The sequence below is a fragment of the Simochromis diagramma genome, unplaced genomic scaffold (assembly GCF_900408965.1).
Source record: "Simochromis diagramma unplaced genomic scaffold, fSimDia1.1 OVJJ01000642.1, whole genome shotgun sequence".
In the NCBI taxonomy this organism is placed as follows: Eukaryota; Metazoa; Chordata; class Actinopteri; order Cichliformes; family Cichlidae; genus Simochromis; species Simochromis diagramma.
Window position 1 is genome coordinate 272,199 of NW_024387518.1, and position 25,662 is coordinate 297,860.

Here is a 25,662-nt window from a genome sequence, read left to right on the forward strand (position 1 = left end):
TTATTTCGGTGCTTTTTTTTTTCTTGAGGTGTCATACACTTTGGATTCCAGCCAATCATTTTACCTTTCCTTTTTTTTTTTTTTCTTTTTTTTTTTTGCCTGTCCCGTTTGGCTCATTTTACCTTTCCAAGGATAGTAGGCGGGCCCAGGTAAGTACCTTCTTTTAGAGCAGAGCTACAGATTAAAAATGCCCAAGGCAAAGCGGCCAAAAGTCTTCCTGTACTTCACAGCAAAAGATGCAAACTCAGCAGCCTGCAACAAGTGCTTTAAGCTGATACTGTGCAAAGGAGGTAACACCTCGAATCTGATGAAACACCTGGCGACACATAAAAGTCGAGAAATGCACCATATTTGATAGCTTTCTGCAAGACTGAGCACCAAACACATCTACTGCAGGTGTGGTGCCTGTTATCGGACCCAGAGTTAGCAACATCCCCCAAGAACCTGAAGAGGAGAGTCCTGGCCCCTAGCCCTACCAGTGTAGCAGAAATGATGACGGATGTTCTTCTCTGGGTGAGTAGCTTAATGCTGTTCGCGTGTAATTTACGTTGAGTAGGCTAACCACATTATTAAATTAATGCACGTAAGGTGAACTAGCAAACACCGTCTTAGTTACATGCGGCTTCCTGTTTGATAGAGTGATACCATATATACCCTATAGCTGCAAAAAAGGCTAACATTGTTATCTTTTTACAAAAAAGAAACACAGCTAAACATGAGAGGTTTTAGGATAAAGTTTGTGTTTTCCATTGTTGAAGCACTACTTCCAACTAAAAGAGGTATGTTGTATCAACAGAAAAGGCTAACTTGGTTATCATTTTCAGAAAAAAAGAGACTTCTAAAAATAAAAACACAAGAGGTTTTTGGACAAAGTTTGTGTTATCCATTTAAGCACTGGAACCATTTCAAAAGTACTGGTCTGGCACCGGTATCGGATAAAACCTAAACAATACCCATCCCTAGTGAGGAGTGTCTGCGTTCTGCGTCGATCATGGCCGAAACCGCACTTCTATTGCCAATAATAAATTAAGGATAAATTAAGGACAATTCCTCTCACTTTCGAGAGTGTGTGTGTGTGTGCATGTTACAGGGTCCTGCGTCAGACACAGACATGGGAAGAACCTAGACAGACATGAACTAAATAGGGAACAGAACTCAATATCAACAGAACTATCTGAAAATTAAGTTATATAAAATAGAAGACAATAATACAAAAGGGCATGGCACTCAAAATGCTGAGTCAAAAGACCCATAACCATGACAAGGGATGCCATTAAATATCACATGTGGCACAGTTGCATCACATTTAAGCACTATTAAATTCACAACAAATGTGATACATGTTCCTTTTTATTTACAGACATACTTAAGTGATGCAAGTGATCCTCTAAAATAAACAACCTAGAAAGGACTTAGTACCTAAGAGATGGTCATACTGGTTTCTGAGTAAACTCATCATGTGTACTCAAGGTGCTTTTTTCATTCTTAGTTCTGCTGGATCCTGAGCAAGCAACTAGATCTGTATTTTAGTAACAGAGCTTCACGAAAAAGAGGAAGAAATAAAGAAACAAAGGTAGGAAGAAAATCTCTACACAGAGAAGAGTTTTTCTGTTTGTTTTTTTGTTATTGTGTTACGCTATAAAGTAAATGTTTAATCAGAGACTGTAAAACACGACACGACTGAGACCAACAGTTAAATAGTTTGTACACTTTGTGTGTATCGCAGTTTTTACTGACATTTAGCACTAGCATTGAGCTGCACCTTCGTCTTCATGTGAAACATTCAGACTTGTGTCTGTTCCTCCAGCTGAACATTAAATCATTTAGAAATCAGACTTCTTTTAGTTTGTTGATCTAATGCGAAGGTTTAACTGAATATGCACAAAAGGAAGCTGCACTTTGAGTCCCTTCAATGTAAACAATCTTTCTGCTATTATATTATTATCATTATTGTCATTATTATGATGCACCTATTATTAGTATTATTATAATGTTGTTCTTGTTTAGGTACAGACACTGACAAAAACAAGCGATAATCTGTCCCAGAAAGTTGATTGTGGACGTAGTGTTTTCAGTGGGAGAAATGTTTTGTCACTCATTCAAGTGATCAATGGTGATGACAACTGGCATATTAATGATCAAGGAACTAACCTCATAGTCCATTGTTAGTCAGAGGTGCTAGTTTCAGTCATTGTGTAAATGTACTCTTCATAAGGTTGAGGAACTGCCTTAACTCTGTTGAATGCGGAGTTCACTGGAGCTTCACAGGCACTGCAATCCTCTTCCACTTCTTCATGATGACATCATGGAGCTGGTGGAGGTTAGAGACCTTGCGCTCTTCCACCTTCCATTTGAGGATGCCCAAAAGATGCGCAATAGAGTTTTAGTCTGGAGACATGCTTAGCCAGTCCAGTACTTTTACCCTCAGTTTATTTTTTAAAAGGCAGCGGAAATTTTGGAGGTGTGTTTTTGGATTACTATCATGTTGGAATACTGCCCTGTGGCCCAGTTTCTGAAGGGGAGGGATCATGCTTTGCTTGAGTATGTCACATGTTACAATTCAAGGTTCCCTCAATTAACTGTAACTCCCTAGTGCCAGCAGCACTCATGCAGCCCCATACAATGACATCCTACCACCATGCTTGACTGTAGGCCAGACACAGTTGTCTTTGGGATTGGGGGCCTATGGCCTAGTCCATCTTTATGTAGATCAGGAGTCCCCAATCCCAGTCCAAGAGGGCCGGTGTCCCTGCAGGTTTTAGATGTGCCCTTGATCCATCACAGCTGATTTGAATGGATAAATTACCTTCTTGACATGTCCTGAAGTTCTCCAGAGGCCTGGGCATGAACTAATCATGTGATTCAGGTGTGTTGACCCAGGGTGATATCTAAAACCTGCAGGGACACAGGCCCTCATGGACTGGGATTGGGGACGCCTGATGTAGATCAACAATTCTTTTTCAGATTCTCAGAGAATTCTTTGCCACGATACACCATGTTAAACTTCCAGTGACCAGTATTAGAGAGTTTGAGAGCAATAACACAAAATTTAACACACTTGTTTCCCATTTGCACCTGAGACCTGGTAACACTAACGAGTCACATGACACCAAAAGGGAAAATGGCTAATTGGGCACAATTTGGACATTTTAACTTAGGTTTTAGTCACTTTTGTTGCCAGCGGTTTAGGCAAGAAATGGCTGCATGTTTAGTTATTTTGAGGTGACATCAAATTTACACTGTTATACAAGCTGTGCACTGACTACTTCACATTGTATCAAAGTGTCATATCTTCAATGTTGTCCCATGAAAAGATATAACAAAATATTGACAAAAAATGTGAAGGATGTACTCACTTTTGTGAGATACTGTATAATTTTTTGTGAAATTTTAAGGAGGCTTGAAACATGACCACTGTGCACGTAACCTCGATGTTCTTTTAAAACTATGTGTTTTACCTGATTTATTTTTAAGTTGGACAATGTTCTGCTTTGTTACCTGTGATGTCTGATAATAATATACAACATTGATATTTTTTTACAGGTCAGTGTCTCACTGTAATGTACCCAGTAAGTTTAACAGGAAAACTTCCTCCTCACATGTTTTTTCACCTTTGCATAAAATCTTGTTAGAGACAAGTCCAAGAAAAGGCAAAGGTAAAAATATAAAAAAAACAGGTTAAAAAAGATATGAAAGACAAAAACACTACACACTGATGTCAAGAGAGGGTTTTAAATGCTGTAGCTCAACACGTGTACAGAATAACAATTATTAGCTGCACAGAAACAGTGGCAGGATATATTTTGTATTTTTTAAGCAGAAGAAAAAATTTATTCTAAAAAAAGTGAAATACTTTAGAGTTGTTAATGTTATCCTCTTAATTATAAAGATGTATATGTTCATGATTTTAGATGTGAACTGAGTTATTTACAGACAACTCAGTAGATGATTTCTCTCTAAAGAAAAACAAGAGAAATGTCAGCGCTTTAGGAAATACATTGTGAAGACAACGATTTTATTTACTTTTTTTTTTTTTTTTTTTTTTTGCCTGTCCCGTTTGGCTCTTTTGCCATCAGAATTGTTGTCTAAAGGCAAAGAAAGATGCCCAACGGATTTACTTTACCAAATTGACCATCCCAGCCTTGCCGTAATGGTCCATTTGATTCACCTTTTATTGTTCATTTTATTTTCACTTACTGAATACGGGACAGACTTGACTGGGGGAAAGAAGGGGAGAAAGAAAGAGGGAAAGAGAAACAGCTGAGAAGAGGGACGGGGGAGAAGGGCAAAAGACAAAAACCAACAGAATGAGCAGAAAAAAAAAGAAGAAAAAAAATGCATATATCAATCACCTGGATCACCTGCTGAGAAAGAAAAAAGAAAACAAGCAGAAGAGAACAAGAGTAATAGAATAAACAACATCACAATGATATATGGGAATATGACAGTAAATACTAAATATTAAACATTATTGTGCAGCACATAAGATCGACAGCACACAGTGTGCTTTGAGGTAGGAGCCAAAAAGGGTGTAGTTTGTGGGTGTGATCACCCGTGTGTACACCTGTGAGCATGGACGCGCTTGTTTTTTTTTTTTGTTTTTTTTTTAAAAAGGTTCCTTCATGTAATGATCTGCTAGAGGGTGTGGGGGGGGCACAGCCCCGTCCTCCAGGGCATGAAGCAGGTATGGAGGAGATCAAAACTCCAGACATCCAGAGGCCCCCAGAACACAAGAGACCAAGGAAGACCAACAGAGGGGCAGCCGCGCCACTGTCCCAGTAAGAGCTGAGGAGAGTCCCAGATGAGGGCTCACTCAGCAGCCGCGGAGCAGAAGCCAGGGGGAGTTGCAGTGACGCGCCCGTGAGCTCCGCCGGCAGCCAGCTGTGCCTGAGTGACCGAGCCCCAGGCTGAGAGGCCGGGGGCACCCCACCTCCGAAGTGGCCCGAGCGAGCCCCAGGCTCCAGACCCCGATATGCGGCCGCCAAGGAGTGAGCCGGTGTGTACCTGGACGCCCATCCCCGGACACAAAAAACCACCAACGCACCGATGTCTGAGGGAGTCCGCCACTGGCAGGGGAAGTGGTGGTAGGGGGAGATAGGCCTCCAAACCTTGGAGGGCAACGATTTTATTTACACTGAAGTGTGTTTATAGACGAAGGTGAAAGTATTCATGTAGTTTTGGTCAGTCAGTGTAATAATCAGCATAATGAACAGGATCAGATGTTGTAATGAGTGAATGAAGTCAGACTGTAGATTTTTCTTCTTCTAGCTGTACTGACTGACCTTTGACCCCAAGTGTTGATGACTCTTCACCTCTGTCTCCTCTCACAGGGAGAAGATGATCTGCAGGATCCTGCTGCTCATCATCCTCACCTCATGTGTCTCTGGTTCGTTTACAGCTTCACTTTATGAACTCCAAATAAAGCTCAACAACAGATTTGTTCCAGTTCTCAGTGTGTCTGCTCCTCTCTTTCCCTCTCTGTCTCCTCAACAGGATCATTTGTAGTCAATGTGACACAGACCTGCTATCAGGCAGAGGAGAACCACAACATCACACTGGAGTGGACGTTCACCACCAAACCTGACAGATCCAACAAAACTCTCAACATCCTCTGTGAACTCTTCATCAATGATAAACTCTCAGTCCTGCATCATGTCCATGAAGGTGTTGAGGTGTCAGAGTCTCAGGATGCAAAGTTTTCAGGACGAGTCCAGAGTGACAAACACGCCCTCAGAGAAGGACGAATCAGACTTCAACTGTCCAGACTCAGGACTGATGACTCGGGTCTGTACCTGTGTGAGGTCAACACTGATTATGGCTTCGGTGTTGGAAGATGTCGACTCAACGTAACTGGTAAGTTTATCATGATTAATATTAATATTATTATTACCATTATTTATTTACTAATTTATTTCTATATCACTGAGAGACTTGAATGAGTCCTGCTGAGAACTGTGGGTTTTTATTAAGTCCAGATCATGAACACGAGCAAGTGTCAACAATTACATTTTATGCTTTTTTACAGCAGCTGCTGATCAGCTCCAACCACCGAGACCAACTCTGAGTTCAAGAGAAGAGAGTCGGGAAAGAACCTCAGTTTATATTGTACTGGGACTGACAGCAACAGCTCTAATGTGTGTCAGTCTGGCTGCTGTCAATCATTCTGTATTAAGGAAAAACAAAAAAAGAAAAGAACGAAGAAAAGAAACATTGGGTCTCCAGAGCTTTTTGGTAAGACATAATTAACCAGCAGATTCTCTTCATTTAACATCTGTTCAAGAGCCAGAAGATAAGGTAGTGCTATAAATGTAACATTTACGTGTGACAGAGTTTAAATTAATAGAAATGTAATGATCAGTGTTGCTGTACATACTGCTTTTCTTCTGAAAATGATGACTTTCATTGTGCTGCTTCATTTTGTAAATTATTGTGTTTATGAGAAAGTTGTTTCTGAGTTTCTTTGTCTAAATCTTTTTTTTCAAAGCACCATACGTTTTCAAACATCTATCAACAAAGAAAAAACACACTTTACTGGCATCAGTTCTGTAAAGGACACATGTTCAGACCGAGTGAAAGGCGAAAGATTCAATTCCAACAAGTCTAAACACTATATATCTCTGAGAAAACTGCAAATTTGAATTTCTCAATACATGCTGATGACATTGTGCTCAAATTTAACCAATAAGCTACACAATAGTGTAGCTTATTGGGCGACCGTGGCTATTAGGGCAACCGTGGCTCAGGGGGTTGGGAATCGCATCTGTAACCAGAAGGTCGCCGGTTCGATCCCTGGGCTCTCTGTCCTGGTTGTTGTGTCCTTGGGCAAGACACTACTTGCCCACTGGTGTTGGCGTTCATCCTCCAGCTTCACTGTGCTAATGTTATGCTAACATAGCTGTGTCGCTAGCAGTCATGTAGCACAACATTATATACCAGGTAGTCCAACTTCAGTAACCCTGCAAACGCCACTGCTGTTTAGTTTTCTGTCTTCATTTATGTCGGAAGTGGTAGCAGAGCTGTACGTTTTAATTAGTTTCAAAAATCTCTCAGTCAGAACATGGTATGTCATGTTTAGGTGGAAACTAGCGAGCTAGCTTCCTGCTAACTTCTAACTCCGTTAAATTTAATGACTTCTGTTTTCATGGATGCCTGGATGTTAAACTTAATTGTTACACCCGATAAAGCAGCAACGCTGATGATTTTATTACAGATTAAAGAATTTAGACCGTTTTTAACTCTCAGTGTTCGTTTGACTTTGGGACCTGAAGCGGACAGAGTTTTGGACCCAGATTACTCCGCGAAGCTCCTTACTACGGCAGCCGTAATGCTCTGACAATCCATCAAGCAGTGCGGCTTACCAAAGTTGTACTTAAACATTTTTTAACAGATTTCTGCACACCCAAATCGGTTCGAGGTCAGTAAGCACAACCAGAATTCATACATAGGGCACACTCTCGATTTTTGAGAAAATGAAAGGATTTTAAGTGGGCCTTATAGTGTGGAAAATACGTTATACAGAAGAAAAGAATATATCGCGATATATATCGTTACCGCACATGCTTCAGATTATATCACGATATGAATTTTAGGCCATATCGCCCAGCCCTAATTATAAGATTAGTAAGGTTAACTTTAACAGTAAATATGATAACAGTTATGTTTACGTTTAGATTTATGTTTCTAACAAAGTAAATAATTTCACAGAGTCACAGAACTTTAAAACATTGTGAGGTTTTCAAAGCTTAAAAAAAGAAATGACACAAAACCTGGGAATAAAGTGTCATGGTTGGTTGTGTGGCAGGCAGGCAAGCAGGAGTGGTGGACCCAAAATGCAGGACTCAGACTCGAGGGATGAACTCAAAATACTCAGCTTTATTTGCTGGCACAGGAAAACAAGCATACAAAGCAAACTAAACTAAACTGGGAAACAACATAGACTCACAGGAAAAGATCCACACAACATGAGGGTGAACTGACATTAACGACGCAACAACAAGAACTAACTGACAGGGACTAAAATACACTGGCAGGCACATGAGGAAACGAGGAACAGGTGGGCACACAGCTGGGACTCATTAGGCTAGTAAGGACAAGGAAGTAAAACAGAATACACTATGAGACAAGACCTTCAAAGTAAAACAGGAACTCCACAGGCAGAATTCAGAGACAATACTAACACAGTACAGAGGAAACAGGAGGAACATGAGGGCAGAACTAAACCGAAGAACTAGAAATCACAACCCAGAAGGACAAGAAATCTAGAAAAGCAAAACAGAACCCAATAAACAATAATATAGAATCAAAACTCTGGGCCACAGGCCCAGGACCGTGACATAAAGATTGTCACAACAGTTTCGCCACTTCCTCCTTTTCCTCTTTTCAGACTCTACTCTTTTTTTAAGTGTCCACCAGGTGTACTCACAATTTTCCTATCTGCTGTCATTACCGCCCATCCACTCTCTATTTGATATTCCTCACATCCAAGGGCGTAGATTTGGTTTTGGCATTGGTGGGGACGGATGATTCAACCACCGAACCCTGCCCTGTTTCTTTTTTTTTTCCTATTTGTCTTTGCTTCTTGATAAAAATAGGAGAAATATACTTGCCTACATATGCTATTCTACATGCTTTTAAAACATTTAAAATTACAATTCAAAATTATAATAGTTTTATATGTGAATTATATAATGTTGAATTACTATTAAATAAATGACTGACTAAGTATTTTAGACTTTAGTTTACTTCAGCCATTTTCCATATAAATCAGGTATCATACAAAAATACAAATAGCTTCAAATACAGTCATGACAATAAAAGAATATGACTTTAAGGACTTAACAACATTACTTCAGTTATAGGACACCAACATCTCTTATAAATTAGCATTAAGGGAACACTGAATGACCTGGTGGGTTTTATCCATAAAACTACTCATCTAAAATTACCACAAAGTAGGGCTGCACGATTAATCGATAGAAAATCGCGATCTCAATTCATACTTATGTGCGCTCTCATTTCCAAATGACAACGATTTTAAAAAAAAAGAAAAAAAAGACGAGGACGATTGTACCGCATTTTGATCCGGACGTAATCTGCATGAAAACAAGCGCTCACTCTTCCTGCTCAACAAATGACAAGGGCGGAGCCTTATACCACGTGATACAGAAGCTGTGCCGTGTCATGCTAAAATTGGCAGGGAAAAAACAACGGAGAGCACGTCAGGGATGACGAGAAAGTGACTGGAGAAAATCCGTCCCGGTCAACCACCCAAACATCAATAATGGGAACCTTATACAGCGCTTCCCTATACCCGTCGAACTCCCGCAGGCACAAAGAAATTACGGAGGCTATCACTTATCACCTGACCAAAGATATGGCTCCCATCAACACTGTGCAAAACGAGGGATTTAGGAAAATGATCAACACCCTAGACAAACGCTACACAGTGCCGTCCCGCAACTATTTTTCTATTGTTGCACTACCTGCTCTATACATGCAGTGTCGAGCAACGGTGGAGACGGAATTTCAAGCAGTACAACATTTAGCGACAACAACAAAACGTGAGACATTTGTTGTTTTTATGTTTATTTATTGTTTTTATGTTCAGTCTAAACTGTTACGAAGTTGATGTGCAGTTAATAAGTGCAATAAATATTTATATTGGAAAAGAAAATCGTGATCTCAATTCTAAGCAAAAAAATCGTAAATCTCATTTTATGCAAAATCGTGCAGCCCTACCACAAAGTAAAAGATCTCTCAGCAAAATGATGCAACATCTTAGGCACACTATACAAACATTACTGATGAATCACTCATCAGTAATGTTTGTAGGGTGAGTGTATTTTTAAAACAATTTGTGCAAACTGCACTACAAGATGGAATATTTGCAAAATCATGACTACCTCATGATATTTTGTCTCAAAAAATTAACCCTATGAATATGTCAGTACCATTAGGATTAAATTATTGTGTCACCAACATTTTAACGTTAGACATATAATTTTAACAGCCTCAGTAAACTAATATCCTGGCTTGCTCAAAGCTGCCATTTTCTCTGACAGTTTCAATCAAAATTAGAAATGCTGCTCTGAGACTGAGAGAACTAATAGTGCTGCCTGTTGTGCAGTTAGTTTCCAAAACACGTTATTCATGGTTACATACAATTTTATACTGATGTGGGCCAAAGCCTAGCATAGCCTGTAACGTTATTATGAAGGACACATTTTATGAGTAAACTTGACTTTAAGTGACTTACAGGTTTCTTTGAAAAACACTTTCTTATATCCAGGTTCTTCCTCTTTGCTGCCATCCTCCTCGAAGCGCAGGCTTGCTGCTGCTAAAATTAAACAGAGCTCCCTGAAAGGCACATCCAATCACATTGGCCATATTTGTCACATGACGTAGGACTCCAGTAGAGAACGTAATTGAACTCTTTCTGCACCACTGGGTGAATGAGACGTTGACAGATGTTTTTTTTTTTCGTTTTTCTTTACTCGAAGAGATCTAATTATTGGTGGGGACAATTCAATAATCGGTGGACATTGGTGGGGACATGTCCCTTCAGTCCATGACAAATCTACACCCTTGCTGACATCAGTCAAGCTATCCCTGCCTTCATTTCATTCCTTAATGATTTTTTATTTTTTTTTTACCAGAATAATCTATTAAATGTTGACTGAGCGCCATACTTTAAATCTTTGAATCTTTCATGTCTGAACTGAACTGGATGACCTTTTCTTCTAATGTCTACATTTGATCCTCTGTGTTCCTGTTACTCTGTTAACAGCAGCTATGACACCTAAAGCTTCAACCATGAGTCATAATTTATAATGTGGACTCTAAACTTCATGAACACAGAACTCTGAAACTTACTGTGTGTAAAACACAATGATGCATTGAAGGAAACACTCATATATCCAGTAAATGTATAAATGTATGAAACCTGGTCAGTCTATACAACAATCTACTGTACTAAAATGACAATCAAGCAGCAAACTCCTTGTTACACATCAAACAAAATTTCAGATGAAATCAAATGAAATGTATCAGTATTGTATAAGGGAGGCAAACTAACAAGAAGCAGATTCATGAGAGAAGCTCAAATTTTTCTGTGATGCTCAACTTCAGGATCTGACCTCAGATTTACTATAAAACCTGGAGCATGTGCACAGGAGTGCCCTTTCCAGCAGATTACTCTGTAGCAGGCTGACATGCAGGAGGAAAAAAAACACTATACGGGAGACATTTGGGAAATACAGGAGACAATTTTAGACCAACACTCACCATTCTTCATCTTTAGTAAGTTTCAGGTCAAGGTACAGTACTAAGGTGTCATTAACAGTGACACTTGAGGTCAAAGTTCATCTTAAGGAGACGATGATCTGTTGCTTTCTTTAATCCTTAATCCTTAAACGTGAAAAAGCAGCTGTAATCAAAACATTAAAGGCACATATAAATCCATCATGACTGAAACATATTAAAGATGTTGTTTTCCCTCAAGGTGAACCAAATGTTTATTTTATTTTTGACGTGACAGAACAAAGTTATGCTCAATGTTCACTGCTCACATTTCACAGACCTGACCTGTATGTCTTTATATTCGCCTCACTGATTTCAGCCTTCTGCAAAATAGTCCCAGCTTCCTACTCCATCATGTCACAGTATCAGAATCAGTTAATCATGAACAAACAGAAGAAAAAAAATCAGCATATACTAAAAAAAGAAATTGTTACAACTAAAATGAATTTTTATACTCAAATCCAGAATATTGTGAGCTCTCTATCATCAACAAGAAGCATTTTCTATTTTATCTCAAGCCATTTTCTTTTACTTCGAGAAAGTGGTAAAGACAGTCACTCTTGTGCTTTTGTGTCTCAGTCTCTGTATTGGTGAGATGCTTTCAGTGAAAACTTCTGCAATTTGTCCATCATCAGTAGTTCCACTGATCGGTCAACAATTCAACGTCCCCACTGGCTGATTCAATTACATGTCCACATGAAGGCGACAAAGGTAAACACAAGAAAACAAAGTAACTCACTGACATATAAACATGCTGACAGCTCAAAAACCTGAAGCTTCTCAATTTTCTACCTTAAATCCAACACTCTAACAGAGACAAAAGACAAAGAAGTGCCACCTGTTGGTTTATGGTGGAAACAAACCATATTTCTGCTTTTGATTATTTTCTGAATATTTATATAATTCTATACAGAATGATAAACACCGTGACACAATATTTAACGTTATAAATCTATTATAATTTATACAACTATAATTCATTTTAGCTGTATAAATCTATATCAGTTAAAAAAATCACTATGTTGTATAGGCATAAAAGATATATATACAAACATACAGTGGGGCAAAAAAGTATTTAGTCAGCCACCGATTGTGCAAGTTCCCCCACTTAAAATGATGACAGAGGTCAGTAATTTGCACCAGAGGTACACTTCAACTGTGAGAGACAGAATGTGAAAAAACAATCGATGAATTCACATGGTAGGATTTGTAAAGAATTTATTCGTAAATCAGGGTGGAAAATAAGTATTTGGTCACCTCAAACAAGGAAAATCTCTGGCTCTCACAGACCTGTAACGTCTTCTGTAAGAAGCTTTTCTGTCCCCCACTCGTTACCTGTATGAATGGCACCTGTTTGAACTCATCATCTGTATAAAAGATACCCGTCCACAGCCTCAAACAGTCAGACTCCAAACTCCGCCATGGCCAAGACCAAAGAGCTTTCGAAGGACACCAGGAAAAGTATTGTAGACCTGCACCAGACTGGGAAGAGTGAATCTACAATAGGCAAGCAGCTTGGTGTGAAAAAATCAACTGTGGGAGCAATCATCAGAAAATGGAAGACATACAAGACCACTGATAATCTCCCTCGATCTGGGGCTCCACGCAAGATCTCATCCCGTGGGGTCAAAATGATCATGAGAACGGTGAGCAAAGATCCCAGAACCACACGGGGGAACCTGGTGAATGACCTGCAGAGAGCTGGGACCAAAGTAACAAAGGTCACCATCAGTAACACACTACAACGGCAGGGAATCAAATCCCGCAGTGCCAGACGTGTTCCGCTGCTGAAGCCAGTGCATGTCCAGGCCCGTCTGAAGTTTGTCAGAGAGCACATGGATGATACAGCAGAGGATTGGGAGAATGTCATGTGGTCAGATGAAACCAAAGTAGAACTTTTTGGTATAAACTCAACTCGTCGTGTTTGGAGGAAGAAGAATACTGAGTTGCATCCCAAGAACACCATACCTACTGTGAAGCATGGGGGTGGAAACATCATGCTATGGGGCTGTTTTTCTGCCAAGGGGACAGGACGACTGATCCGTGTTAAGGACAGAATGAATGGGGCCATGTATCGTGAGATTTTGAGCCAAAACCTCCTTCCATCAGTGAGAACTTTGAAGATGAAACGAGGCTGGGTCTTCCAACATGACAATGATCCAAAACACACCGCCTGGGCAACAAAGGAGTGGCTCCGTAAGAAGCATTTGAAAGTCCTGGAGTGGCCTAGCCAGTCTCCAGACCTCAACCCCATAGAAAATCTGTGGCGGGAGTTGAAAGTCCGTGTTGCTCGGCGACAGCCCCAAAACATCACTGCTCTCGAGAAGATCTGCATGGAGGAATGGGCCAAAATACCAGCTACTGTGTGTGCAAACCTGGTAAAGACCTATAGTAAACGTTTGACCTCTGTTATTGCCAACAAAGGTTATGTTACAAAGTATTGAGTTGTATTTTTGTTATTGACCAAATACTTATTTTCCACCCTGATTTACGAATAAATTCTTTACAAATCCTACCATGTGGATTCATGGATTTTTTTTTTCACATTCTGTCTCTCACAGTTGAAGTGTACCTCTGGTGCAAATTACTGACCTCTGTCATCATTTTAAGTGGGGGAACTTGCACAATCGGTGGCTGACTAAATACTTTTTTGCCCCACTGTATGGATAAAGTTTATTATTGTTTGCAGGATGATAATTAAAAACATTAAAGTTCAGTGTGCAAAAGTTAAAAAAAGAAAGAATCCTAAACGTCCTGAACTCACAACTGCAGTCTGACAGTTTTTATGAGATAATAAAACAAATAAGCAGAACACTTACCTTTCCCATAAGTGACAGTGTGATAAAAGTTTACTGTTGAAGTAATGAACAATATAAACATGAAGAGGAGTTTCCTACACTGTTTTGTGGATCAGCTCTAGATTGTGGCTCATTATTCTCTTTCCATCAAATCCTCTAACAGTTTCATTTACATTGTTGATCAAACTGTTTCCACTTATTCATCTGATAAGCTCAACGTTTTCCGACATCCAACCCTCGACTCTGTGTAGAAATCCTGTTATTTAGACAGTAAATAAATGAAAAGCAGCAGAGCAGCAGAGCTGCTGTCAGTCCACAGTAGAGGCCGATCCCACCTCGACTCTCTGTGTTTGATGCCTTAGGTTTTCTCGCAGATTCAGGAAAATCCCTCACTGCTGTAGAGACATAAACATCTGAGTCACTTATAAATAAATATTACACTAATACCACATTAAATAACTCACATCTCTAAGAAGGATCTTATTCGTCCAAAAAAGTGCCAAACTAGACATGTTTAAATTGCTCTCCTGAATCATCTCACCAGTGACGTTGAGTCGACATCTTCCAACACTGAAGCCATAATCAGTGTTCACCTCACACAGGTACAGACCCGAGTCATCAGTCCTGAGTCTGGACAGTTGAAGTCTGATTTGTCCTTCTCTGAGGGCGTCTTTGTCACTCTGGACTCGTCCTGAAAACTTTTCATCCTGAGACTCTGACACCTCAAACCCTTCATGAACATGATACAGGACTGAGAGTTTATCACTGATGAAGAGTTCACAGAGGATGTTGAGAGTTTTGGTGGATCTGTCAGGTTTGGTGGTGAACGTCCACTCCAGTGTGATGTTGTGGTTCTCCTCTGCCTGATAGCAGGTCTGTGTCACATTGACTACAAATGATCCTGTTGAGGAGACAGAGAGGGAAAGAGAGGAGCAGACACACTGAGAACTGGAACAAATCTGTTGTTGAGCTTTATTTGGAGTTCATAAAGTGAAGCTGTAAACTAACCAGAGACACATGAGGTGAGGATGATGAGCAGCAGGATCCTGCAGATCATCTTCTCCCTGTGAGAGGAGACAGAGGTGAAGAGTCATCAACACATGAGGTCAAAGGTCAGGCAGTACAGCTAGAAGAAGAAAAATCTACAGTCTGACTTCATTCACTCATTACAACATCTGATCATGTTCATGATCCTGATTATTACACTAACCATCCTACACTACATGACAATATGTGTAAGAAATTAATAAATAAATGAATATTGATAAAATAAACAAAACTCACAGGGAGGATGAAGACTTCATAGAGAAGTCAGCCTGTCAAGGTGTGATCAGCTTCTTATCTTTCCTGTGAGTTCCAACATTCGTCTCTTTCTGACTATTACCCTTTCATTTTCCCTTTCAATCAAAAATGATATGTTTAGGGAAAATGTGAAAATTGTTTGGGTTTAAATATTGGGTAATATTTATTCAAAACAGAGTCAAACGTTATTTTCAACAAAAAAGACGTGACCTTGATGTAAGCAGAGTTTTCAAACTAAGCAGAGTTTCCTAACTTTTAGAAAATCTGTACCAGATTTTCTAATAGTGTAAAATCATTAATAATTATTTAGATCCAAGAAACTGTCATTGTTAGGGTGAGTGCAGAGTTTTTTCCATAGAGCCAGTGGGTCCACTTCTGGGCAGAGTCGGTGCATTCCTACAGGAAGTCCACACCTGTTGGCAATTGAGCTGCCAGTACTTAAGTGCTCGCAGTAGATTTTACCGCTCCTGATCTTGCAGAAATTTCTCGGGTGGTTTTTTTTTTTTCTGTTTTCACAGCTTAAGGAGATCTTGTTTCACCTGCATGGAGAACTCCAAGTTGTCTGTTCACAGCAAACTTCCAAATGCAACCACCACACCTCAGGTCAACTCCAGCCATTTTATTTGCTTAATTGATAATGACATAAGGAAGGAACTGCAGACACCTGCCCATGAAATACCCTTTTAGTCAATGTCCAATTACTTTAGGTCCCTCGTAAAAAAAAAAAAGTGTGGCACATGTTAGGGAGCTGAAACTACTAAACCCTTTATCCAATTCGAATGTGGATACCCTCAAATTAAAGGCCATTATTTAACTATAATTGTAATATCTTTCAATAAACAAGTAAAAAAGACAAACCTTGGGTCAGTATTTAAATATATATGGGCTTTACTGATCAGAGTAGATCAGGATAGTAAATGGTAAATGGCCTGTATTTATATAGCACTTTGCTAGTCCCTAAGGACCCCAAAGCGCTTTACATATCCAGTCATCCACCCATTCACACACACATTCACACACTGGTGATGGCAAGCTACATTGTAGCCACAGCCACAGGATGTCAATAATCCAGTTTTAACTCATAATTTCTTAGGTCAAGAAATGATTATAAACACAGAAAATAACATAAAAAACGAAATAAATAAAGTTGGGTAGTCAAAAATGATGAGGTATTTTGGATGGTTACAGATTAAGGGGAGTCTTTGAAAAGGACTACACCACCTTCTGTGTCAGTTAGGGCCCAGGGTGACATACATATGTTTTGGTATTACTTGAGCACTTGTGATTAACTGTACAAGCTAAGTGGCGAAGGCCGAAGACAGCAAAGACTAGGCACACATGTTTTTTTGAAGGTGTCTTTAGGCAGCAACACCGGAATTCAACAAAAGTCAGCCATCTGTCAGTAAACAATACATGTGCTTCCTGAGCTCAGTTTTATATAAAAACATGGTGGTTCCTAATCAAGTTCTTTCCACATCAGCAGCTTACACCCTCCCTCCCAGAGCACATGCACATGCAGCAAAATATACTTAGAAAGGAAACTAAAAAAGACTCATTTAAGGCAGACCCAAAGACTATTCTTCCCTATCAGAAAGTAAAAGCAAACAAAAGACAATTTTCTAACCTAAACTTCTACCAAAAGAACATGAGATAAAGGGTTTCAACAAAGAGGGCTTCTCACTCCTACTGAACTGCTGCAGTGCTCAATATAATTTACAAGGAACATTTACAACAACTATGTATAAAAATGTCTTAGCGCAACACAAAAATATCTTAATTAAAAATAGCTCACACTTTTCAAAAAGACTGCAGCTCATGATTCTCACATAAATGCTCAGAAGTACAAACAACTAGCTGCCTCTTTGTTGGGTGTAGAGGAGACAAGGAGAAGCCAGGTGGCTGCCAGTAGAAGTGGGCAGATTGATCCAAACCAATACTAGTAATGCTATTTGTTCTATGTACACCAGTATGATAATGATGAAGCAGTAGATTCAGTTAACGTGGTTTTATTAACCAGCAGAGCAGCACAGAACTTACATGCTTGGATTCAATAACCGAATGCACATACACCACTCAAAACATATACAGACCTACACGGAGGTAAAGCAAGCGGATTAGGACAAAACACCTAACTGACAGCAGGTTATCTACAGCAGCGGTCTCCAACCTTTTTTGCGCCACGGACCGGTTTATGCCCGACAATATTTTTCACGGACCAGCCTTTAATGTGTCGCGGATAAATACAACAAAATAAAACTAGTACCGGTACCGAAAAAAAGAAGATTTATTCATAACACACGTGAAAAGACCCAGGAAAACCGAGTTAACGATCAAAACGATAACAAAATAACGCTGAAAACCGATAAAAACTCTTTATCACCTATTCAGGTTGTAAATCGTGTTTTTAAAAAGTAACTAAGTAACTAAGTAATTAATTACTTTTGAAAATAAGTAATCAGTAAAGTAACAGGATTACTTTTTGGGGGAAGTAATCGGTAATTAGTTACTGATTAATTTTTTCAAGTAACTTGACCAACATTGGTGCTGACAGTGCCACTCAAAGATATCTGTAGCCACAGTTGACCAAGGAAGATCTGGAACTTCATGCAGATGAAGGGGCTCTTTTTGTTGATGAGGTTTAGTGCTGTTACACACTGAGCAGGAAGTGACTGTTTGTTCAATATCTCTTGACATGAACGGCCAGAAGACGATCCCCCATGCTCTCCGGTTGGTAGCTTCTACGCCGGGATGTCCTCTGTGCATGATGGTGATGTAGTCTCCTTGCAGTGATTTTGAGATCACGGCTTTGGAACCGTTAAGAATGATGCAATCATCCACAGTCAGCTCTTCCCTGAAAGGAAAATATGGACGAACTGCCGTGGGAAGGTTGTGGAGTCGTTGTGGCCAACCATGTTTGATGAACAAGCTGAGCGCTTGCAGTGTCTCATTCCCAGCTGTGTGTCCTTTAAGTTCCTCCAGGCGTGAAGAAGAGATGCAGCTCACCGTCATGACATCAAAGTTGTCCTCTTCTTCAGACTGTTGGAAAGTGGAGCTGTCGGGAGCACGAGACAGTGTGTCAGCCAAATACATGTGTTTTCCACATTTATATGTGAGCGTGATGTTGTATTTTTGGAGCCTCAACAACATCCTCTGTAATCTGGCAGGTGCAGTGTGAATAGGTTTCTTTAGTATGGTGACCAGTGGCTGATGGTCTGTTTCTACGACCACAGGCTTGCCATAAATGTAGTCATGAAACTTTGTACATGCGAAAACAACAGCCAGTAGCTCTTTTTCTATCTGAGCATATCTGGTTTCAGTGTCTGTCAGAGTACGTGAAGCATATGCTACAGGTTGCCTTTCCTGTAAGCAAGCTGCACCAAGACCATACTGTGATGCATCGCATGTTAGTGTCACAGGTTTGCTGACATCATAATATGACAGAACAGGTGGATTAGACATGTGCTCTTTAAGTGCTTCAAACGTAGTCTGATGCTGTGTGTCCCACATCCACTCGCTGTCCTTGTGTGTGAGATGTCGCAGAGGAGCTGTCAGATGGCTGATGTTTGGAATGAATTTTCCAAGATATTTGACCATCCCCAGGAACCTCTGCAGGGCTTGGACATCCGTTGGAACTGGCATTTATTTGATTGCGGCTGTTTTGGAAGGGTCTGCTTTAAGCCCCTCGCTTGTGAAAATGTGTCCGACATAACTGACCTGATTCAGCCGGAATTTGCACTTTAATGGGTTTAGTCGCAGGTTTACTTCTCTGGCACGATCAAGGACTTTTCTCAGGTTGTCGTCATGTTCTTTCATGGTTCTTCCGCCAATGAGTATATCATCAACAATGATGGCACATGGATGCCCAGCGAATATCTGCTCCATGGCTCGCTGAAACACCTTGCTGGTGGCGTTGAGACCAAAAGGCATTCTGAGGAACCTGTAACGACCAAAACAAGTGCTGAAGGCGGTTAGCATGGATGATTTCTGATTCAATGACACCTGCCAAAAAGAGTTCTTAGCATCCAAAACAGAGAACACAGTAGCATTTGACATTAATGCAGCCACGTCTTCTACTGTGCGCATGGGATGGTGTGGTCTTTTCAGAGCTGTGTTTAAAACTCGAGGATTTATGCATATCCTGATTTCATCTTTGCCCTTCTTGTTGGTGGCTACCATAGAAGACCCAGTCTGTCGGCTCGGAGACGGGAGTAATAACACCTAATTTCTCCATCCTGTCCAGCTCTGGCTTGACTCTGTCTTTCATGGCCAAAGGGATGCGATGTGCTGGGCGAACAACTGGTTTCACATCTGGGTTCAGTGTCATGCGTTAGTTGACTGGCAACTTTCCAAGCTCATCAGAAAATAAGTCGCTGTATTCTGTGATAACAGCTGTTATCACAGAATATAGCTGACAGGTCATCTGCAGACGTGCTCAATTGGTGGACGTCATTGCTGAATGATACAATTCCCATTTCTCCACATGCACATAGTCCCAGTATTGGCTGAACATCTTCATTAATAACAGAGAATGATAGCACATGTGACTGCCCATGCAGAAAACACTGCAGCTTAATTACACCTGAGGTTTGAATCTTGCTGCCTCCAAATGCTACTAAGTTAACAGACTTGGGGTGCACTTTTATTTGTTTATCTGCTCTTATAATGTTAACTGTTTTCTTGGAAAGCACATTACATTTAGCACCTGTGTTCACTTTCATCTCAACAGGAATCCCATTAATCTGCACGGTGACAAAAACTTCCTCTTTGTGTTCCACATGCACATCAGTCGCATGGATTGCATATTGCAGTTTTATTCCATCAATGTAGAATGTGTCATCTCCGCTATCATCAGCTTGGTCCGGTTCCACATGATGAACTGACTTTCTGTGTCTTGCTATGTTATGAGTAGGCTGAATGGCTCTGCACCGTTTTTTAAAAATGATTCCACTTTTTCCATGCATGACACTGCTGCCCAAAAGCCGGACATTTACTCTTTTTTGCAGCATGCGCACCCCCACAGTTAGTGATATGCTGTGTTTCAGACCTGTCTCCTTGTATTTTCATTTTATCTCCCCTTTGCTTTCTTTTAAATTTAGGCTGGAGCACATCAACATTTGTTGCAGATTGTTGAGTAAAAGCAAGTGTTTTATTATGCTCTTCAGTCATTTCATGAATCTGGCAGACGGATAAGGCTTTTGCTAGCATTAAATCACTATCACGCAGTAGCACTTTCCTCAAATTGTCATTGTTGATGCCACAAACTGGTCTGTCTCTTATTAGTTCTTCACTCAGATCACCAAATCTGCAGCTTTTTGCTTTAATCAGTAAATCACTTACATAGGATTCAACAGTCTCACCAGTCTTTCCACAGTGACGTTGGTTTGTGGGCTGCACATTTCTCTGAATTTCCTTTTGAGGCACTCAGGATCCTCCTTCGATTCTGCAGGAATGAGGACTCGTCCTCCATCGCCAGGCTCTCTCACTTCTGACGCGTAAACAAAAGACCGCTCCCGTTCTATAGCTTCAGAGCCCATTATAAAAATGTCATATTCTTGCTCAAAAATGCGCCAATTTTCAGCAAAATTACCATCGAAAACAAGCGGGTCGGGCCTCCTGAATCCTTCCGCCATGTTGGCTGTAGTCCGGATACAAAAAAAAACTGCACCCACACAATAGACTTGAGATGAAAATAAAAAATACCGTTAACTACAAAGTACGTGTTCCGTTGCTTCTGACACCATGTTCTATGTTCGCCAGTATGATAATGATGAAGCAGTAGATTCAGTTAACGTGGTTTTATTAACCAGCACAGAACTTACATGCTTGGATTCAATAACCGAATGCACATACACCACTCAAAACATATACAGACCTACACAGAGGTAGAGCAAGCGAATTAGGACAAAATACCAAACTGACAGCAGGTTATCTACACTATTGGATCGATCATTAATTATTTCTTTGGAAAAATAAACCTAAAACATGCACTATGAAAAACGTCCTGAACATTTTTCTGTGTTTTAGAGACTGAAAATTTTACATTTCAGGTCTCCAAAACCCCAGTTTCAAAACACATGAAAAGCTGAAAGGTGTGTTTTGTTGTGTTAACTGATTAATGTGGAAAGTAACAATCACAGTGATATAGTGGCGATTAAAATGTGTCCAGAATTTGCAAATTGAGAATTCATCTTCCAAGTCATGGCACACTACTCTCCCCCAAATAGCTGCTTGAATAACTTCAAATTATTGGTACTGATATCTGTATTTACTTGGAATTGGCTCAATACCAAAATTTGCAGTGTGTACTGTGTAGCTGTACTGTGAATGAGGGAAAGTTTGATTTTCGAATGTTTTTATTGAAATATCCAGGCAAATATATAGACAGTGTTGGGGAGTAACGGAATACATGTACCGCCGTTACGTATTTAAAATACAAAATACGAGTAACTGTATTCCGTTACAGTTACCGTTTAAAAAGGTGGTATTTAGAATACAGTTACTTTGTTGAAATAAATGGATTACACTGCGGTACTTTCCTGTTTCATATTGTCGCAGGTCAGGACTGTTTGGGTTTTGTTTGACAGCTACGTTCTGTTGTTCCAGGCGGCAGCGTTACGGTTGCCATGGTTACAGGGCGACGCTCTCTCTCTCTCTCTCTCTGCGACTGTGTGTTTCCTGGGTGAGAGAGCGCCTTTTCGTTGTTGTTGTTGTTGTGCTAAGCTAACAGGCAGAACGCTACAAGCATAGCTCTAAAGAATGTAGCATCATGGGCAGTGTAGTCCGTGTTGCAGGGAGAATGGACTGCCATACACGTTATGGGTCTGTGAGCGCGAGAAGGGAGAAAAAGGGGAGTGGAAAGGTACGAGTTGTCATCGAGGAAAAACGGGAGCTGGAAGCATGTAAATATAATAATAACCACTGCAGCCAAGAAGAGTGCCTGACGAGCCCAGTTGTAAGTAAGCTGTTAAGACTCGACTGTACGCTGTGTTCGTGTTTTCCTCCGAAAACAATAAGTTCTGTTGGAGCAGCCTTTCAACGCCTCTCTCTGTCTCTCGCAAGAAAAGTTGACCCACACAACAAAGTAAAGCTATTTTTCGGCTACGAGCCGACAGGGACCCCGCCGTATTAGTCAGAGGTCCCTTTACTACAGTTCGGAGTCGCGGACCTTCAGTAATAGTAATAAATCACACAGCAATAGTACATTCACGTTGTTGTAAAAAGCATGATAATATATTAAGTAATCCAAAGTATTCAGAATACGTTACTGTCATTGAGTAACGTAACGGAATACGTTACAGAATACATTTTGGGGCATGTATTCTGTATTCTGTAATGGAATACATTTTAAAAGTAACTTTCCCAACACTGTATATAGATATTGAATGACAAGATATGTGTTCAAATAGCATCAATTAAGACACAACTTTAGTTTTTTATTTTTATATGATAATTCTTCATAATTAAACAATAAGAACAAGTGGACTGATGTCCTGTTCTGGTACTAATGGCTTAATGATTATAAACCCTTTCATATTTGATATTTCTGGCTGTCAGAGACGTTAAACAGATGGTGAGACTCCTTCCTTTTTCAGGGAGGCAAAGGAGGGAGGATCTGAGAGGTAAATCTCTAGGTGATGGCTAAAGTGAAAAACAAAGGGGTCTCTCTCACTTTGAAGGAAAGGTTTCAAGGATGAATTGAACTTCGAGGTATAGAACTACATGATGTGCTGCAGAATTTTATTTGTTTCTGTGTTTCTGTGAGTGTATATAAGATATGAGGCAGCCATCGTTAGAGATCACTTTGGTGTTTGACCAGAGCGCTCTCTCATGTGATTAAACCAAATCAAAAGACGCTCATTAAGTGTTAGCAGTTTATTTTAAAACTTTCACGACTAGAGATATTTGTAAAAACCAAATTAATCTTTTTGATCCTATTACCTCTATTTATGACATGCGCATGTGTAAAAGAAAACAATACTCCATCTCTCATTATTATTGTTCCTTTGGATTGTAAAGACCAATATGGATTATCTAAGGCCTTAAACACTGGAATCAAAAGTGCAATCAAGTAATCAGATGTTTTATAGCTTTATGAATAATATATATATACATATATATACATATATATATATATATATACATATATATATATATATATATATATATATATATATATATATATATATATATATATATATATATACACACATATACACATATACATATATATATATACACACATATACATATATATTTTATAACAATATTTATACACATACACCCATAATAAAATAAACAGTTATATAGATATATATATATATATAGATATTATATATATATATATATATAATATATATATACCTATTTAGAATGATTGCTGTCATATAGATTGAGAGGCACCGAGAAGACGAGATAATGCACTGGTTTGCCTGGATATAGTGGACTGTTACAATTGGTCAGAGTTAGTTCTTGAAAATGTGATAAATGTTACCTTTTTATGAAGAAGGAATTTAGTTCTTTAAACAGATATATTTTAAATAAAATCAAAATAAAACCTAATGCTATGCCAGCTTCGAGCTTTGATTGACAAACCTGATGACACGAACACTTAAAAATCTGAAGTTGCGAAAACAGACCCATACGCTTGTCTATGTCACTGCTTCACAGAACAGCATCATCAAGATGCAGTCATAGCCAAAATGGTCAGCAGGTGTCACTGTGGCAAGGGTTTCAGATTGTTTCAAAGTCTTGATACAAATGCTTGAATGTTCAGTGTTTTATGAAACCTTGCTTTGCCCATCATTAGTTCACCATTTACGCCTTTGGGTTTTCCTGCAGCTCTGCAGAACGTGATGGGATAAAAAAAAAATGAGATAGCAACAGCAGGTATTTTATCTTTAGCTGTTGCTTTGTGTCTGCAAGTAAATTGTTAAAAGCTAAAGTTAAAGATAAAACTAAAACGAATGAAGTGCAAATCCTTCTCAGAATTATAATCCAACATGGCAAAGGTGAAGATGAGCAGAGAAAGAGGCAAATCCAAGTCCACAATGCCAATTGGTTTGATCCCTTTGGTGTCACTACTGGGATTTCCAGCAGTGAACTTCTGATATCCAGTCTTTTGAACACTCATATCACAGGACTCCCAGGAACTGACCAAGTATGTCTCCAGGCACTCCAATTTATTCTCTGTTAATGGCCTACTCCTCCTCTTCACCTAAAACAATCAATCGCTGTGTTCACATATAATCCACCGATATCTAGCCACACAATATTGTTCTCTCCATGTCTGACCTTTCACACACTTTAAACTAAACCTAAGGTTATTTCATTTTAATCACATAATTTCTCTTAACATAGAACTTCCATCACATTTGAAGATTCAGTCAAAAATGATTAACCTTCAATTCATATTTGGACAGTTTTTGGACAGTTTAACATATTGTCAGAAGACGATTTAACATAAACCCTTTTAAATTCAGATGTTTTCCTCTTTAAAACTTTATGAATCACAATGTACTCAATACAATTTCTTTCTACTAAATCATATATCTTTTTAAATTCAGACTTTCAGAGAATTTAGTGTGTCCTGTGTGTCATTTTTCATCAACTGCTCAGCCCACAGGATCATTTGTAGTCAATGTGACACAGACCTGCTATCAGGCAGATGAGAACCACAACATCACACTGGAGTGGACGTTCACCACCAAACCTGACGGATCAACACGGTACATTGTGTGGACACTTTGTCATAGATCAACATGGACTGTTAAATGCTGACCAAGTCCTGTATCATGTTCATGAAGGTGTTGAGGTGTCAGAGTCTCAGGATGCAATGTTTTCAGGACGAGTCCAGAGTGACAAAGACGCCCTCAGAGAAGGACGAATCAGACTTCAACTGTCCAGACTTGAAATGTTTTTTTCTAAAGATTTTAAAGTTCTAAATCCTAAATCCGGGTAAAGATCAAAGTTTTATATGAAAGAGGTCCTAAAGCTGTGAGCAGTGATGAGGAAGACTTGTGAAAGGCTCAGGAGTTTCTTCAGCAGAGAGATAGACAAAGTTCAAACACAGAAAGTGGAGAAAAGGATCAGCCCCTACTGTGACCTGATAGCAACTCTGTTGCCATCTACAGTTGTTACGAAATCAGTTTCACCCCGGTTCTTTTATTCCTCGGGCATCCAGAGATGTCACCGGAACTCAGTCATTTTCACAAAAACCTTTATTCATCTTCATTTAAGCATGCATCTTCTAGAAGGGGAGATGTGC

At 39.6% G+C, this 25,662-nt stretch overlaps 2 protein-coding genes across 6 annotated transcripts; one reads left to right on the forward strand and one right to left on the reverse strand.

Annotated features, from left to right (window-relative positions):
* Window positions 1-1,404: 1,404 nt before the first annotated feature.
* Window positions 1,405-25,662, forward strand: LOC120725864. 4 transcript variants are annotated; one of them, XM_040018922.1, is made up of 4 exons: window positions 1,405-1,573; window positions 5,331-5,386; window positions 5,494-5,853; window positions 6,029-6,459. In XM_040018922.1, the coding sequence occupies exons 2-4, from the start codon at window positions 5,338-5,340 to the stop codon at window positions 6,244-6,246; spliced, it is 627 nt and encodes a 208-aa protein (XP_039874856.1). In that variant the 5' UTR covers window positions 1,405-1,573; window positions 5,331-5,337; the 3' UTR covers window positions 6,247-6,459. The 4 variants fall into 4 exon arrangements, with proteins under 4 accessions (XP_039874856.1, XP_039874854.1, XP_039874857.1 ...); XM_040018920.1 differs by having other exon boundaries at window positions 1,411-1,573; window positions 6,026-6,448; XM_040018923.1 differs by lacking the exon at window positions 6,029-6,459 and adding an exon at window positions 25,202-25,662 and having other exon boundaries at window positions 1,421-1,573; window positions 5,494-5,664.
* Window positions 13,967-15,499, reverse strand: LOC120725867. Of its 2 annotated transcripts, none has more exons than XM_040018926.1 (4): window positions 15,381-15,499; window positions 15,105-15,160; window positions 14,638-14,997; window positions 13,967-14,488 (listed from the first exon to the last, which is right to left on the reverse strand). In XM_040018926.1, exons 1-4 carry the CDS (start codon window positions 15,398-15,400, stop codon window positions 14,310-14,312), a joined length of 615 nt encoding a protein of 204 aa, XP_039874860.1. In that variant the 5' UTR covers window positions 15,401-15,499; the 3' UTR covers window positions 13,967-14,309. The 2 variants fall into 2 exon arrangements, with proteins under 2 accessions (XP_039874860.1, XP_039874859.1); XM_040018925.1 differs by having other exon boundaries at window positions 13,967-14,491; window positions 15,381-15,498.

Bases quoted from the DNA above. Each gene is read 5' to 3' on its own strand.
- LOC120725864 (XM_040018920.1), top strand. From the start codon at position 5,338: ATGATCTGCAGGATCCTGCTGCTCATCATCCTCACCTCATGTGTCTCT. The intron at 5,387-5,493 runs GTTCGTTTACAG...TCTCCTCAACAG, and splicing joins CCTCACCTCATGTGTCTCTG to GATCATTTGTAGTCAATGTG. The intron at 5,854-6,025 runs GTAAGTTTATCA...GCTTTTTTACAG, and splicing joins ATGTCGACTCAACGTAACTG to CAGCTGCTGATCAGCTCCAA.
- LOC120725867 (XM_040018925.1), bottom strand. From the start codon at position 15,400: ATGAAGTCTTCATCCTCCCT. The intron at 15,161-15,380 runs GTGAGTTTTGTT...CTCCTCTCACAG, and splicing joins ATGAAGTCTTCATCCTCCCT to GGAGAAGATGATCTGCAGGA. The intron at 14,998-15,104 runs GTTAGTTTACAG...TCTCCTCAACAG, and splicing joins CCTCACCTCATGTGTCTCTG to GATCATTTGTAGTCAATGTG.